Here is a 17427-nt window from a genome sequence, read left to right as displayed (position 1 = left end):
ATTGATTCCATCATTTTACCCACTACCGATGTCAGGCAGACCGGTCTATAATTCCCTGTTTTCTCTCTCCCTCCTTTTTTTAAAAGTGGGGTTACATTGGCTACCCTCCACTCCATAGGAACTGATCCAGAGTCAATGGAATGTTGGAAAATGACTGTCAATGCATCCACTATTTTCAAGGCCACCTCCTTAAGTACTCTGGGATGCAGTCCATCAGGCCCTGGGGATTTATCGGCCTTCAATCCCATCAATTTCCCCAACACAGTTTCCCGACTAATAAAGATTTCCCTCAGTTCCTCCTCCTTACTAGACCCCCCGACCCCTTTTATATCCGGAAGGTTGTTTGTGTCCTCCTCAGTGAATACCGAACCAAAGTACTTGTTCAATTGGTCCGCCATTTCTTTGTTCCCCGTTATGACTTCCCCTGATTCTGACTGCAGGGGACCTACGTTTGTCTTTACTAACCTTTTTCTCTTTACATATCTATAGAAACTTTTGCAATCCGTCTTAATGTTCCCTGCAAGCTTCTTCTCGTACTCCATTTTCCCTGCCCTAATCAAACCCTTTGTTCTCCTCTGCTGAGTTCTAAATTTCTCCCAGTCCCTGGGTTCGCTGCTATTTCTGGCCAATTTGTATGCCACTTCCTTGGCTTTAATGCTATCCCTGATTTCCCTTGATAGCCACGGTTGAGCCACCTTCCCTTTTTTATTTTTACGCCAGACAGGAATGTACAATTGTTGTAGTTCATCCATGCGGTCTCTAAATGTCTGCCATTGCCCATCCACAGTCAACCCCTTCATTATCATTCGCCAATCTATCCTAGCCAATTCACGCCTCATACCTTCAAAGTTACCCTTCTTTAAGTTCTGGACCATGGTCTCTGAATTAACTGTTTCATTCTCCATCCTAATGCAGAATTCCACCATATTATGGTCACTCTTCCCCAAGGGGCCTCGCACAACGAGATTGCTAATTAATCCTCTCTCATTACACAACACCCAGTCTAAGATGGCCTCCCCCCTAGTTGGTTCCTCGACATATTGGTCTAAAAAACCATCCCTTATGCACTCCAGGAAATCCTCCTCCACCGTATTGCTTCCAGTTTGGTTAACCCAATCTATGTGCATATTAAAGTCACCCATTATAACTGCTGCACCTTTATTGCACGCACCCCTAATTTCATGTTTGATGCCCTCCCCAACATCACTACTACTGTTTGGAGGTCTGTACACAACTCCCACTAACGTTTTTTGCCCTTTGGTATCCTGCAGCTCTACCTATATAGATTCCACATCATCCAAGCTAATGTCCTTCCGAACTATTGCCTTAATTTGCTCCTTAACCAGCAATGCTACCCCACCTCCTTTTCCTTTTATTCTATCTTTCCTGAATGTTGAATACCCCTGGATGTTGAGTTCCCAGCCCTGATCATAGTGGAGCCACGTCTCCGTAATCCCAATCACATCATATTTGTTAACATCTATTTGCACATCTGTCCTCTATCTGAGGAAGGACGTTCTTGCTATTGAGGGAGTGCAGTGAAGGTTCACCAGACTGATTCCCGGGATGTACAGGGCCTTGGTGAGGCCACCCCTGGAATATTGTGTTCAGTTTTGGTCTCCTAATCTGAGGAAGGACGTTCTTGCTATTGAGGGGGTGCAGCGAAGGTTCACCAGACTGTTTCTCGGAATGGCTGGACTGACATATGAGGAGAGACTGGATCAACTGGGCCTATATTCACTGGAGTTTAGAAGAATGAGAGGGGATCTCATAGAAACATATAAAATTCTGACGGGATTAGACAGGTTAGATTCAGGAAGAATGTTCCCGATGTTGGGGAAGTCCAGAACCAGGGGTCACAGTCTAAGGATAAGGGGTAAGCCATTTAGGACCGAGATGAGGAGAAACTTCTTCACCCAGAGAGTTGTGAACCTGTGGAATTCTCTACCACAGAGAGTTGTTGAGGCCAGTTCGTTGGATATATTCAAGAGGGAGTTAGATGTGGCCCTTAGATACGGCTAAAGGGATCAAGGGGTATGGAGAGAAAGCAGGAAAGGGGTACTGAGGTGAATGATCAGCCATGATCATATTGAATGGTGGTGCAGGCTCGAAGGGCCGAATGGCCTGTTCTGCACCTATTTTCTATGTTTCTATGTGATCTAAAATGCACGTTCGTCCCTCTGACAGTTAAACTGAACACAAATCCTGAGATAATTGGCCCCTTTAGCAACAGTTATCATCGATTTCAACAATAAATTCCGCTTCTCTGTGTCTGATAACGGATGCATTCGAAGTGGGCATGAGGTTGTAAAGAGAATAAAATGTTTTTTATTGCAACGCTAATAAAGACAAGAATCAAAGATTGATCAAAACTACCGGCAGAGGAAAGTCACACTGGGAGTTCGGGGACATTGGAGTGAATGGTCACCGTGCACAGGTTGTGACTGAGGGCGCGGCGAGTGGGCGCTGTATTTCTCAAGGCCCCAACTCTTCCGATCCGGACCGGGAGGATATTGGCAAACCCTTCCCGCTCTCACGATGCGGTCTAATCCACAGCGAATGCCAGGTGCGCGTACATAGTCTGTGAAGGAACAACACGAGAAAACCGTTACCTTCCTGCTCAACTATATTGAAAAGAAATAGACGTGCATTTCTATAGCGCCCTTCACCACCACCGGTCGTCCCAAAGCGCCTTACAGCCAATGAAGTACTTTTTGAAGTGCAGTCACTGTTGTATTGTGGGAAACGCGGCAGCTCAATTTGCGCACAGCAAGCTCCCACACACAGCAATGTGATAATGACCCGGATCATCTGTTTTTAGTGATGTTGGTTGAGGGATAAATATTGGCCCCAGGACACCAGGGAGAACTCCCCCTGCTCTTCTTCCAATAGTGGCCCCGGGATCTTTTACAACCGAGAGGGCAGATGGTGCCTCGGTTTAACGTCTCAGCCGAAAGACGGTCCCTCCGACAGTGCGGTGTTCCCTCAGTACTGCTCCTCCGACAGTGCGGCGCTCCCTCAGTACTGCCTCTCCTCCAGCCCTACACCCCTCCCTATCTCTGCAACCTCCTCCAGCCTCTACATCCCTCCCTAACTCTGTAACCTCCTCCAGCCCCTACATCCCTCCCTATCTCTGTGACCTCCTTTAGCCCCTACACCCCTCCCTATCTCTGTAACCCCCTCCAACCCCTACACCCCTCCCTATCTCTGTAACCCCCTCCAACCCCTACACCCCTCCCTATCTCTGTAACCTGCTCCAGCCCCTACACCCCTCTCTATCTCTGTAATCTCCTCCAGCCCATACACCCCTCCTTATCTCTGTACTCTCCTCCAGCACCTACATCCCTCCCTATCTCCTACTGCTCCTCCAATTCTGCCCTCTTGACCATCCCTGATTATAATCGCTCCACCATCGGTGGCCGTGCCTTCAGCTGCCTGGGCCCCAAGCTCTGGAACTCCCTCCCTAAACCTCTCCGCCCCTCTCTCCTCCTTAAAACCTCCCTCCTCGGCCAAGCCTTTGCTCACCTGTCGTAATCTCTCCTCGTGGGGTTCGACCTTTAATTTTTGTCTGACTAATGCTCCTGTGAAGCGCCTTAGGACATCAAAGGCGCTATTTAAATGCAAGACATCACTGTTGCAAAGAGATTTAGATAGGTTAAGCGAATGGGCTAAGGTTTGGCAGATGGAATACAATGTCGGAAAGTGTGAGGTCATCCACCTTGGGAAGAAAAACAGTAAAAGGGAATATTATTTGAATGGGGAGAAATTACAACATGCTGCGGTGCAGAGGGACCTGGGGGTCCTTGTGCATGAATCCCAAAAAGTTAGTTTGCAGGTGCAGTAGGTAATCAGGAAGGCGAATGGAATGTTGGCCTTCATTGCGAGAGGGATGGAGTACAAAAGCAGGGAGGTCCTTCTGCAACTGTATAGGGTATTGGTGAGGCCGCACCTGTAGTACTGCGTGCAGTTTTGGTCACCTTACTTAAGGAAGGATATACTGGCTTTGGAGGGGGTACAGAGACGATTCACTAGGCTGATTCCGGAGATGAGGGGGTTACCTTATGATGATAGATTGAGTAGACTGGGTCTTTACTCGTTGGAGTTCAGAAGGATGAGGGGTGATCTTCTAGAAACATTTAAAATAATGAAAGGGATAGACAAGATAGAGGCAGAGAGTTTGTTTCCACTGGTCGGGGAGACTAGAACTAGGGGGCACAGCCTCAAAATACGGGGGAGCCAATTTAAAACCGAGTTGAGAAGGAATTTCTTCTCCCAGAGGGTTGTGAATCTGTGGAATTCTCTGCCCAAGGAAGCAGTTGAGGCTAGCTCATTGAATGCATTCAAGTCACAGATAGATAGATTTTTAACCAATAAGGGAATTAAGGGTTACGGGAGCGGGCGGGTAAGTGGAGCTGAGTCCACGGCCAGATCAGCCATGGTCTTGTTGAATGGCGGAGCAGGCTTGAGGGGCTAGATGGCCTACTCCTGTTCCTAATTCTTATGTTCTTATGTTCTTATGCAATTCATTGCAGGTGAATAGCTTTGGGTTGTTTCTGAGAGAGGCACAAGTGTATTAATGTGAATGTCTCATTGAAGTTACTGACAACGGACATGTCCATGGACACCAATGAAACACTTGACACCAGTATAGAATCTTACAGCACAGAAGGAGGCTAGTTGGCCCTTCGAGCTTGTGTCGGCTCTTTGAAAGCATGATCCAATTAGTCCCGCCCCCCGCTCTTTAATGAAAATAACATCTCCCATCTTTGTGGCACCTACCTCCTCTTCTGCTTTCTTTATTCTTGAAGCGGTACCTCGGTCAGTCGTGGCTGCACTCTCTAGGTTTAAGAAGATGACTGGCGTTAATGTCCAGGCCGGCACGCCAAAGGGAGAGGTTCAGCTAAAGGCGAAATTGAGGGTTTGGCTCAGACGGGCAGTACCTGGTTGGCGAGTCTTGCCACGCCGTGCCACCGCGACACCGATCAACCCCATCACAAGAGGAGCCATCGCCAGGCTGGCATAAAGCGCGAAGCGGCAGGTCGAGCTGTGAAGGGGCTCTGAACGGCAGAAAGACAACTCTTGTGAAATGAGCGAAACACAAAATAATTCAGTCAAATTCTGAAACCTCGTCCGCTGAGGGTTTGAAGCTGGTTTTTGGCCCGAATCATCAAAGACATGGTGACGAACTATGAACTGTCTCAACGTAAGTGGCTGTGATCTCTGTGCTCTTCCAATCCTGGCCTCTTGAGCATTCCCCCCGATTTCTATCGCTCCACCATTGGTGGCCGTGCCTTCAGCTGCCTGGGGCCCCAAGCTCTGGAACTCTCTCCCTAAACCTCTCCGCCTCTCCTCCTTCTGTAAAACCTCCCTCTTTGACCAAGCTTTTGGTCAACTGTTCTAATATCTCCTTATATAAATTCAAGTACCCCGTAAGCCAGTTTAACCAGCTCGCCAACCTGCCCTTCCCACATTTACAGGTTTGTGTATATGGTCTCTCTCTGTCTCGCTGTTTTCCAAACTCATGTCATTTATAAAATACTACTTTTCCATACTAGTGCTCCCAATATACAACAACTTATATTTATATAGCGCCTGTAACGTAGTAAATCGCAAGTGAAGAACGTTCTCCCCATCTTAGTCTTAAATGGCCAACCCCTTACCCTGAGACTGTGTGACCCCTGGTTCTAGACTCCCCAGCCCCGGGGGGAAACACCCTCCCTGCATCCACCCTGTCAATCCCCCTCAGAGTCTTGTACGTTTCAATGAGATCACCTCTCCTTCTTCGAAACTCCATAAGAACATAAGAAATAGGAGCAGGAGTCGGCCATTCGGCCCCTCGAGCCTGCTCCGCCATTCAATACGATCATGGCTGATCCGATCATGGACTCAGCTCCACTTCCCTGCCCGCTCCCCATAACCCCTTAGTTACTTATCAGTTAAGAAACTGTCTATTTCTATCGTAAATTTACTCAATGTCCCGGCTTCCACAGCTCTCTGAGGCAGCGAATTCCACAGATTTACAACCCTCAGAGAAGAAATTCCTCCTCATCTCAGTTTTAAATGGGCGGCCCCTTATTCTGAGATTATGCCCTCTAGTTCTAGACTCCCCCATCAGTGGAAACATCCTCTCTGCATCCACCTTGTCAAGCCCCCTCATAATCTTATACGAAACTCCAGAGAACATAGGCCCATTCTACACAATCTCTCGTGCAAAAAAAACCCTCACATCCCAGCAATACTATAATGAACATTATTATCACTAACTCTTTGGCAAACCGCCAGTAGCTCCAGTTACCTCCCGGAGACGCGACGCTTTCACTCAGGAGATCCCCGGTGGCGTTGATCGGAACGGTGCAAGTGCAGACGGCGCCGCTGCGCCAGGTTTCGGCCGAAACGCTCAGGACGCTTCTGGCGGTATAGCTCCCGTCCGGCTCCAGCGTCCCGGGCTCGCTCCGTCCCTCGGCGGCCCGTCCCGCAACCAGCCAGCGGATGGGGGAGGAGTCGGGAGCAGCGCCCCGCACCAGACACATCAAGGGCACCCTCTCCAGCCGGGGAATCTCAGCCGGCGGCGGCGTTAAGAGGAAGAGGACCGGGGGGCCCGCTAGATGGAAGGGAAATTGGAATTAACCAGGCGCACAAGGCAGGTTTGAATTGGTGTCTCGACGCACAATTGGATGGGCGTGTGGGATTACCTGTGATCACCAGCGTGGTGCCAGTCCCGAATATCAGGGTCCGATTCCCGGCGTTTGGAGCAGCGCAGTAATACCGCCCAGAATCGTTCCTCTGGACGTTGTCAATGACCAGCGAATAATTCCCCGATTGCTTGCATACCTCGCCGGAAAATCTTCCCCCGGGCGTCACGAACCGTCCGGTTTTGTAAACGAGCCGCATGCCCTCTCGGGGCCAGTGTGTGTACCAGTAAACGATGCCCGGGGCCAGCCTCCCGGACTGGCATTGCAGTTTGACCAGGCTCCCGACATCGGCCGTTAGCAGCGCCGGAAATTGGCTCAAGACCGCCTGAGACACGACAGCTGAGACAAGGTTGCGGGGGGGGGGGGGGGGGGGACACAAAAATTAAAAAAACACAATATTAACAACAGGTTATAGGCCCCCGAGTCACCCTGGATACCGACACATCTCAAATTCCCCTCCACTGGCGCGTCGGGAGCGCGTGTGGGACATTCCGCCGCGCTGCGCACCGTTAAATTGCGCCTCTCCGCCCGCAATTCCCACAGGCGCACAGTCCGAGTCCGTTCGCTGTGAAATCCGCTCCAATCATTGGCGAGCACCATGGCGACTGGCTGCAGTTAAGATTGCAAAAGCCTTCTCCCAAACCGATTATGCTTCCCCCTGGTCTAACCCGGCTCTCCAATCCATCTCTCCAGGGGTTGGGGACCGGGGGGCGCTTGATTATGTTAAAATGGGGCGATAGCTTTCTCACTAATTCCACTAGACAGGCCCCCCTCTCCCAACGGCAGACCCTCGCCTTCAAATACCGGAGTTCACTGACATCTTTATCTCAGTTAGGGGGCAGTTCAGTGTCACATTCGCTTCCACTCACCCATCACAATGTTCGGCTCCAAAGTCGCGCGATCGGTATTGAGCGAAGCCCGCACACCTTTATACTTTGCCCAATATCTAAGCTGCTTCTTAAAAAAATTATAGTTAAACGCAAACTTGTGTATCATCGAACGATGCAACACAGGAGGCCATTCGGCCCATCAAACCTGTGTTGTGCCGGCTCTGTGACAGAGCGACTCAATCATTCCCACTCCGCCCCTGCTCTTTCCCCACAGCCCGGCATATTGCCTCCTTTCCAAATATTTATCCAATTCCCCCGTTTGAAAGTCACTTTTTCATCTGCTCCCAGTGCCCCTTTCAGGCAGCGCGTTCCCGAGCACAAGCTCCCAGGGCTTGAAATCACGTCCTGAACTCCCCCTCTGGTTCTGTTACCGATTATCTCAAACATGTGTCCTCTGCTTACCCACCCTCCTCCCACTGGAAACAATCTCTCCTTCTTTACTCGATCGGAAACCTTCTCCTTATTAATTCTATCCAAAACCCGTCTCCTTATTAATTCTATCCAAAACCCTTCTCATTATTAATTCTATCCAAAACCCTTCTCCTTATTAAATCTATCCAAAACCCTTCTCCTTATTAAATCTATCCAAAACCCTTCTCCTTATTAATTCTTTCCAAAATCCTTCTCCTTATTAATTCTATCCAAAACCCTTCTCATTATTAATTCTATCCAAAACCGTTCTCATTATTAATTCTCTCCAAAACCCTTCTCCTTATTAATTCTTTCCAAAACCCTTCTCCTTATTAATTCTAACCAAAACCGTTCTCATTATTAATTCTATCCAAAACACCTTCTCCTTATTAATTCTCTCCAAAACCCTTCTCATTATTAATTCTATCCAAAACCCTTCTCATTATTAAATCTATCCAAAACCCTTCTCCTTATTAATTCTCTCCAAAACCCTTCTCCTTATTAATTCTATCCAAAACCGTTCTCATTATTAATTCTATCCAAAACACCTTCTCATTATTAATTCTATCCAAAACCCTTCTCCTTATTAATTCTCTCCAAATCCCTTCTCCTTATTAATGCTTTCCAAAACCCTCCTCCTTATTAACTCTCTCCAAAACCTTCCCCTCATTAATTCTCTCCAAAACCCTTCTCCTTATTAATTCTCTCCAAAACCTTCTCCTGATTAATTCTATCCAAAACCCTTCTCCTTATTAATTCTCTCCAAAACCCTTCTCCTTATTAATTCTATCCAAAACCCTTCTCCTTATTAATTCTATCCAAAACCCTTCTCATTATTAAATCTATTCAAAACCCTTCTCCTTATTAATTCTCTCCAAAACCCTTCTCCTTATTAATTCTCTCCAAAACCCTTCTCCTTATTAATTCTATCCAAAACCCTTCTCATTATTAAATCTATCCAAAACCCTTCTCCTTATTAATTGTATCCAAAACCCTTCTCCTTATTAATTCTATCCAAAACCTTTCTCATTATTAAATCTATCCAAACTCGTCTCCTTATTAATTCTATCCAAAACCCTTCTCCTTATTAATTGTATCCAAAACCCTTCTCCTTATTAATTGTATCCAAAACCCTTCTCCTTATTAATTCTCTCCAAAACCCTTCTCCTTATTAATTCTATCCAAAACCTTTCTCATTATTAAATCTATCCAAACTCTTCTCATTATTAATTCTATCCAAAACCCTTCTCATTATTAATTCTATCCAAAACCCTTCTCATTATTAAATCTATTCAAAACCCTTCTCCTTATTAATTCTCTCCAAAACCCTTCTCGTTATTAATTCTCTCCAAAACCCTGCTCCTTATTAATTCTCTCCAAAACCCTTCTCCTTATTAATTCTATCCAAAACCTTTCTCATTATTAAATCTATCCAAACTCTTCTCCTTATTAATTCTCTCCAAAACCCTTCTCCTTATTAATTCTATCCAAAACCCTTCTCATTATTAAATCTATCCAAAACCCTTCTCCTGATTAATTGTATCCAAAACCCTTCTCCTTATTAATTCTCTCCAAAACCCTTCTCCTCATTAATTCTATCCAAAACCCTTCTCCTTATTAATTCCCTCCAAAACCCTTCTCCTTTTTAATTCTCTCCAAAACCCTTCTCCTTATTAATTCTATCCAAAACCCTTCTCCTTATTAATTCCCTCCAAAACCCTTCTCCTTTTTAATTCTCTCCAAAACCCTTCTCCTTATTAATTCCCTCCAAAACCCTTCTCCTTTTTAATTCTCTCCAAAACCCTTCTCCTCATTAATTCTATCCAAAACCCTTCTCCTTATTAATTCCCTCCAAAACCCTTCACCTTATTAATTCTCTCCAAAACCCTTTTCCTTATTAATTCGCTCCAAAACCCTTCCCTTGGTTGACTCTCTCCTAACCCCTTCCCCACTCTGGCAAAACATCGAAGGCTATCTCACCTTGGAAGAGATGGAACAGCACACAGAGGCCACAGAAGCTCATTATCACTGCCCCAGGAGGGTTGAACTCTGATGCTGGGACTGGCAGCTCAGGGAGGAATGCTTGTCAGCAGGTCGGTGCGAGGCTGGTGTGAAATGCCGAGCCAATTGTGGTAAGCACGCACTGTGTTTATTAATAAATGTACGATTTGGGCTGCAAAATAGTGCCAAGGCAGAAAGCTCTGTGTGGGTTTCCTGTTTTTACAGGTAAAGAGATAAAACACACACACACCATCTGTGTTACAGAAGGCACCTCGTCTCTACGCATGTTAGTTTGACCACACTTGGAGCACTGCGCACGGTTCTGGTCTCCATCTTTCAAAAGAATATAGAGGCACTGGAGCGGGTGTAAACAAGATTCAGAAAGATGACACCAGAATTGAGAGAGGTTATACTGATCAGGAAAGGCTCAACAGACTGGGGCACTTTTCTCTCGAAAATTAGAGAGAATGTACATCACAGAAACAGATCATTCAGCCCCACCGCTCCGTGCCGGGGTTTATGCTCCACACCAGCCCCTCCCACCACTCTCCATCTCACCCCATCCCCATATCCTTCTATTCCTTTCTCCCTCATGTGTTGATCCAGCCTCCCCTTAAATGCATCGATACTATTCGCCTCAGATTCTGCCGGGATTGGACCGGGTAGATGCAGGAAGAATGTTCCCGATGTTGGGGAAGTCCAGAACCAGGGGTCACACTCTCAGGATAAGGGGTAAGCCATCTAGGACCGAGATGAGGAGAAACATCTTCACTCAGAGAATTGTGAACCTGTGGAAGTCTCTCCTGCAGAGAGTTGTTGAGGCCAGTTCGTTGGATATATTCAAAAGGGAGTTAGATGTGGTCCTTACGGCTGAAGGGATCAAGGGGGTATGGAGAGAAAGCAGGAATGGGGTACTGAAGTTGCATGATCAGCCATGATCATATTGAATGGTGGTGCAGGTTCAAAGGGCCGAATGGCCTGTTCCTGCACCTATTTTCTATGATTCTATGTTTCAACCCCTCCCTTTGGCAGCGAGTTCCACATTCTCCCCATTTTCTGGGTGATGAAGTTTCTCCTGAATTCCCCATTGGATTTATGGGTGACTGTCGTATAGTGATGGCCCCCTAGATCTAGGCTCTCCCACAAGTGGAAACATCTCTATTGTGAGACGGTAGTGGATAGGATCCATACAGCCTTCTCTATAACGGGGTGGGGGGTGAGCACATATTTGAGGTATGGAGAAGTCAGATGTAATGTAGACGTGTTAAGAATGTAAAAACACACAAGATAAGGCCCGAGGACTGTGCAAGAAACAGACCCGAGAACTAGAATTGGCTCCTCTTAGAAAAAGGAGGATCGGAAACAATATTGAGAATAAATAACTAACTTTACTGTGTGCATTTCTGTTCGAACTAGGTGTAATCGGTAAACAGGGACCGACAAGTTCTAGAGACTGGGGCCTGTCTATAACCCACACTTCTTAATTTAGGGAATTTATATAGTGCCTTTCACGACATCAGGACGTCCCAACGCGCTTTACAGCCAGTTTAGTGATTTTCTTTTGGTAAGCGTGAGTTTGTGGGAGCTTGCTGTGCGGAAATTGGCCGCGTGTCCCGACATTGCACCAGTGACCACACTTGAAAATGTTGCTCCGTTGGCTGTAAAGCAGATCCGGAAATCCCGAGGTGGTGTGTGACTTGTGGTAGCAATGGAATGCTATCAAATATCTTTGGTAAATTTTATCCAACTCACGCGTAGTTCCGGTTAGTTCAAATAGAGAAATCTACCGGGGTTGGAGTAATCCCAGTATACAGTACCTCATTTGAGACTTAAACAGATACATTATGCAGGGGCTAGAAAGAAGAAAACCATTGCAGTTATAGAGCGCCTTTCATGACCACTGGATGTCTCAAACTGCGCTTTACAGCAATGAAGTACTTTTGGAGTATAGTTACTGTTGTAATGTGAGAAACGCGGCAGCAGAATTTGCGCACAGCAAGCTCCCACACACAGCAATGTGATAATGACCCAGATCATCTGCTTTGTAGATTGAGGGATAAATATTGGCCAAGAACCAGAGATAACTCCCCTACTCTTCTTCGAAATAGTGCCATGGGATCTTTTACATCCACTTGAGAGGGCAGACAGGGCCTCGGTTTAAATGTCTCATCTGAAAGACAGCACCTCCGACAGTGCGGCGCTCCCTCAGTATCGTCCCTATGACAATGCGGCACTCCCTCAGTACGGACCCTCCGACAGTGCGGCGCGCCCTCAGCACTGCCCCTCCGACAGTGCGGCGCTCCCTCAGCACCGCCCCTCCGACAGTGCGGCGCTCCCTCAGCACCGCCCCTCCGACAGTGCGGCGCTCCCTCAGCACCGCCCCTCCGACAGTGCGGCGCTCCCTCAGCACTGCACTGGGAGTGCCATCCTGGATTTATATGCTCAAGTTCCTGGAGTGGGACTTGAACCGATGACCTTCTGACTCTGAGACGAGTGTGCTACCCACAACCACAGCTGACACTATGGGAAAGAGTTCAATTGTGAGGACCGTTTGCATGGACGAGGCTTGAATTCTCTTGAATATAGAAGATCAAGGAATGATCTATTTGAAGTATTTAAGATGATTGAAGGAGTTGAGGGGGTAGATTGAGAGAAACTATGGCCTCTTGGTGGGGGGAGTCCAGAACAAGGGGATGTCACCTTAAAATTAGAGCCAGGCCATTGAGGGTTGATGTCAGGAAGCCCTTCTTCACACAAAGGGTAGTGGCAATGTGGAACTCTCTCCCTCAGAAAGCTGTCGAGGCTGGGGGGGGGCGCGAGGGGGCAATTGTAAAATGTCAAAACTAAGATGGATAGCTATTTGTTGGGTAAGGGTATTCAGGGTTACGGGACCAAGGCAGGTGGATGGGGTTAAGATACAGATCAGCCCATGAGCTAACTGAATGGAACCGCAGGCTCGAGGGGCTGAATGGCCTCCTCCTGGTGCTAAAAGATGGGTTATTTGCGGGACCCCTGCAATGAACTGCATTTCTCTGTTGTGTGGGGGTTATCAGATTTCAACTGAGCACTGACCCGCCAGTCCTCTTGAATTAGTGGGTCCGCGCGGTACTGGCCAAAGAAATGTCCGGATCGTCAAATACCCAAGGAACCTCTCACCCTGGGGTACTGAGTGCGATAACTGGCCTTTGGGGGGGGGTTGCACAACATCAATTTCATCGCTAGCCGGCGCTATACCGCAGTGCTGTCAGTAGAACTTCCCGTTTCAGGTCCATTTATTCTCAACTTCCAGTGCAAAATAAAAGCCCTTGATATCACTGGCAAACAAATCTTTTAATGATTCGGATGTGAATCAACCGTTGTGCACGACGCGCATACACATTGACGTAGAAGACAGAGCTGTCCTACAATATAATCATCATCGTCGGCAGACCCTCGGAATCGAGGAAGACTCGCTTCCACTCTTAGCATGAGTCCTTCGGTGGCCGAACAGTCCAATACGAGAGCCACAGTCCCCTGTCACGGGTGGGACAGACAGTGGTTGAGGGTAAGGGGAGGGTGGGACAGGTTTGCCGCACGCTCCTTCCGCTGCCTGCGCTTGGTTTCTGCACGCTCTCGGCGACCAGACTCGAGGTGCTCAGCGCTCTCCCGGATGCACTTCCTCCACTGGTCTTTGGCCACAGGGACTCCCAGGTGTCGGTGGGGATGCCGCGATGATAGAAGTGGCGATTCCCAGGAGTGACCAAACCGCACATTTGCTGTTTTGAGGCCTGGGACAGAATAAATTGGAGCACAGATCTCCATACTGGGACAGCACATTGTCTGCAACACGCTGGCTTTTCTGGTTCCAAGCCCCCTCAACGTTTTATACAGAGTTTGCGGATTATAGCTGGTAACACACCCTTACTGCTGCTTTCTGGCATAACTTGTTCTTTTTAAACCCATATATTCTGACATAAAGTTCCATCAATCCTCAAAGGGGACGACGGATTTTGCAATGAGTTGTGCTGCGAGTTAATCTTATTTACCTAGATTCACTCGTGTGAATAATTGGTTATCTGGATAATTCTGGAAATTAAGACACGTGTATTACAGACAGCACCCAGTTGAACCCGGTTTGCCCCAGTCTCCAGAAATCGTCGAGCCCTGTTTATTCGATTACACCTGACCTCGTTTATAGTTCGAACAGAAATGCATGCAGTAAAGTTAGTTATTAACTCTCACTATTGTTTGGGATCCGCCTTTTCGAAGCCAATTCTAGATGCAGGAAGAATATTCCCGATGTTGGGGAAGTCCAGAACCAGGGGTCACAGTCTAAGGATAAGGGATAAGCCATTTAGGACCGAGATGAGGAGAAACTTCTTCACTCAGAGAATTGTGAACCTGTGGAATTCTCTACCACAGAAAGTTGTTGAGGCCAGTTCGTTGGATATATTCAAAAAGGAGTTAGATGTGGCCCTTACGGCTAAAGGGATCAAGGGAGTATGGAGAGAAAGCAGGAATGGGGTACTGAAGTTGCATGATCAGCCATGATCATATTGAATGGTGGTGCAGGCTCGAAGGGTCGAATGGCCTGCTCCTGCACCTATTTTCTGTGTTTCTATGTCTATGTTTCCCAGGTCTGTTTCTTGCACAGTCCTCGGGCCTTATCTTGTGTTTTTTTACATTCTTAACCCATTTTCATTGCATCTGGGTTCTCCATACCTCAAATATGTGCTCACCACCATTATAGGGAAGTCTGAATGGATCATATCCACTTCTGCCTCACAATAGAGATGCTTCCAACTTGAGGGAGAAGACCAGAACGAGGGGGCCATCGATATAAGACAGTCACTCATAAATGGATTCTGCAGAGGTCCCAGCAGATTGGAAAACTTCAAATGTAACGCCCCTATTTAAAAAAGGAGGCAGACAAAAAGCAGGAAACTATAGACCAGTTAGCCTAACATCTGTGGTTGGGAAAATGTTGGAGTGCATTATTAAAGAAGCAGTAGCAGGACATTTGGAAAAGCAAAATTGGGTCAGGCAGAGTCAGCATGGATTTATGAAGGGGAAGTCATGTTTGACAAATTTGCTGGAATTCTTTTAGGATGTAATGAACAAGATGGATAAAGGGGAACCAGTGGATGTGGTGTATTTGGACTTCCAGAAGGCATTTGACAAGGTGCCACATGAAAGGTTACTGCACAAGATAAAAGTTTACGGGGTTGGGGGCAATATATTAGCATGGATAGAGGATTGGCTAACAAACAGAAAACAGAGAGTCGGGATAAATGGTTCATTCTCAGATTGGCAATCTGTATCTAGGGGGGGTGCCGCAGGGATCAGTGTTGTATTGGCGACTTGGAATCTAGATTGATGACTTGGAAGAAGGGACTGAGTGTAACGTAGCCAAGTTTGCTGATGATACAAAGATGGGAGGAAAAGCAATGTGTGAGGAGGACACAAAAAATCTGCAAAAGGACAGAGACAGGCTAAGTGAGTGGGCAAAAATTTGGCAGATGGAGCAAAATGTTGGAAAGTGTGAAGTCATGCACTTTGGCAGAAAAAAATCAAAGAGCAAGTTATTATTTAAATGGAGAAAGATTGCAAAGTGCTGCAGTACAGCGGGACCTGGGGGTACTTGTGCATGAAACACAAAAGGATAGTATGCAGGTACAGCAAGTGATCAGGAAGACCAATGGAATCTTGGCCTTTATTGCAAAGGGGATGGAGTATAAAAGCAGGGAAGTCTTGCTACAGTTATACAGGGTATTGGTGAGGCCACACCTGGAGTACTGCGTGCAGTTTTGGTTTCCATATTTACGAAAGGATATACTTGCTTTGGAGGCAGTTCAGAGAAGGTTCACTCAGTTGATTCCGGGGATGAGGGGGTTGACTTATGAGGAAAGGTTGAGTAGGTTGGGCCTCTACTCATTGGAATTCAGAAGAATGAAAGGTGATCTTATCGAAACATATAAGATTATGAGGGGGCTTGACAAGGTGGATGCAGAGAGGATGTTTTCACTGATGGGAGAGACTAGAACTAGGGGGCATGGTCTTAGAATAAGGGGCCGCCCATTTAAAACTGAGATGAGGAGAAATTTCTTCTCTCAGAGGGTTGTAAATCTGTGGAATTTGCTGCCTCAGAGAGCTGTGGAAGCTGGGACATTGAATAAATTTAAGACAGTTTCTTAAACGATAAGGGAATAAGGGGGCGGGCAGGGAAGTGGAGCTGAGTCCATGATCAGATCAGCCATGATCGTACTAAATGGCAGAGCAGGCTCGAGGGGCCGAATGGCCTACTCCTGCTCCTGTTTCTTATGTTCTTATAAACCCAATGGGGCATTCAGGAGAAACTTCTTGACCCAGAGAGTGCTGAGATGTGGAACTTGCTGCCACAGGGAGGGGTTGAGGCGAATAGTATCGATGTATTTAAGGGGAGGCTGGATAAACACATGAGGGAGAAAGGAATAGAAGGATATGGGGATGGGGTGAGATGGAGAGAGGTGGGAGGGGCTGGTGTGGAGCATAAACCCCGGCACGGAGCGGTGGGGCTGAATGGTCTGTTTCTGTGATGCACATACTATGTAATTTTCTGGAGAAAGTGCCCCAGTCTGTTGAGCCTTTCCTGATCAGTATAACCTCTCTCAGTTCTGGGGTCATCTTTCTGAATCTTGTTTACACCCGCTCCAGTGCCTCTATATTCTTTTGAAAGATGGAGACCAGAACCGTGCGCAGTGCTCCAAGTGTGGTCAAACTAACATGCGTAGAGACGAGGTGCCTTCTGTAACACAGATGGTGTGTGTGTGTTTCATCTCTTTACCTGTAAAAACAGGAAACCCACACAGAGCTTTCTGCTTCGGCACTATTTTGCAGCCCAAATCGTACATTTATTAATAAACACAGTGCGTGCTTACCACAATTGGCTCGGCATTTCACACCAGCCTCACACCGACCTGCTGACAAGCATTCCTCCCTGAGCTGCCAGTCCCAGCATCAGAGTTCAACCCTCCTGGGGCAGGGATAATGAGCTTCTGTGGTCTCTGTGTGCTGTTCCATCTCTTCCAAGGTGAGATAGCCTTCGATGTTTTGCCAGAGTGAGGAAGGGGTTAGGAGAGAGTCAACCAAGGGAAGGGTTTTGGAGCGAATTAATAAGGAAAAGGGTTTTGGAGAGAATTAATAAGGAGAAGGGTTTTTGAGAGAATTAATAAGGAAAAGGGTTTTGGAGAGAATTAATAAGGAGAAGGGTTTTGGAGAGAATTAATAAGGAGAAGGGTTTTGGATAGAATTAATAAGGAGAAGGGTTTTGGAGAGAATTAATAAGGAGAAGGGTTTTGGAGAGAATTAATAATGGGAAGGTTTTTGGATAGAATTAATAAGGAGAAGGGTTTTGGAGAGAATTAATAAGGAGAAGGGTTTTGGATAGAATTAATAAGGAGAAGGGTTTTGGAGAG

At 46.9% G+C, this 17427-nt stretch overlaps 1 long non-coding RNA gene and 1 gene segment (V, D, J or C); both read right to left on the bottom strand.

The window, feature by feature from the left end:
• Positions 1–2408: 2408 nt before the first annotated feature.
• LOC139240247 (uncharacterized) lies at positions 2409–6359 on the bottom strand. The gene is made up of 4 exons (XR_011588698.1): positions 6296–6359; positions 4941–5057; positions 4780–4838; positions 2409–2581 (listed from the first exon to the last, which is right to left on the bottom strand). It is a non-coding gene; the product is annotated as an uncharacterized lncRNA (long non-coding RNA).
• Positions 6360–6397: 38 nt separating this feature from the next.
• On the bottom strand, positions 6398–10098 carry LOC139240099 (Ig kappa chain V-VI region NQ2-6.1-like). The segment is given in 4 exon segments: positions 6398–6405; positions 6452–6601; positions 6693–7031; positions 9974–10098. Coding segments are annotated over 4 exon segments (540 nt in total).
• Positions 10099–17427: the final 7329 nt, after the last annotated feature.

Source organism: Pristiophorus japonicus, chromosome 30, assembly GCF_044704955.1.
Source record: "Pristiophorus japonicus isolate sPriJap1 chromosome 30, sPriJap1.hap1, whole genome shotgun sequence".
Classification (NCBI taxonomy): Eukaryota; Metazoa; Chordata; class Chondrichthyes; family Pristiophoridae; genus Pristiophorus; species Pristiophorus japonicus.
The sequence above is the reverse complement of the archived record's forward strand: the minus strand, read 5'-3'. Positions and strand labels throughout refer to the sequence as shown.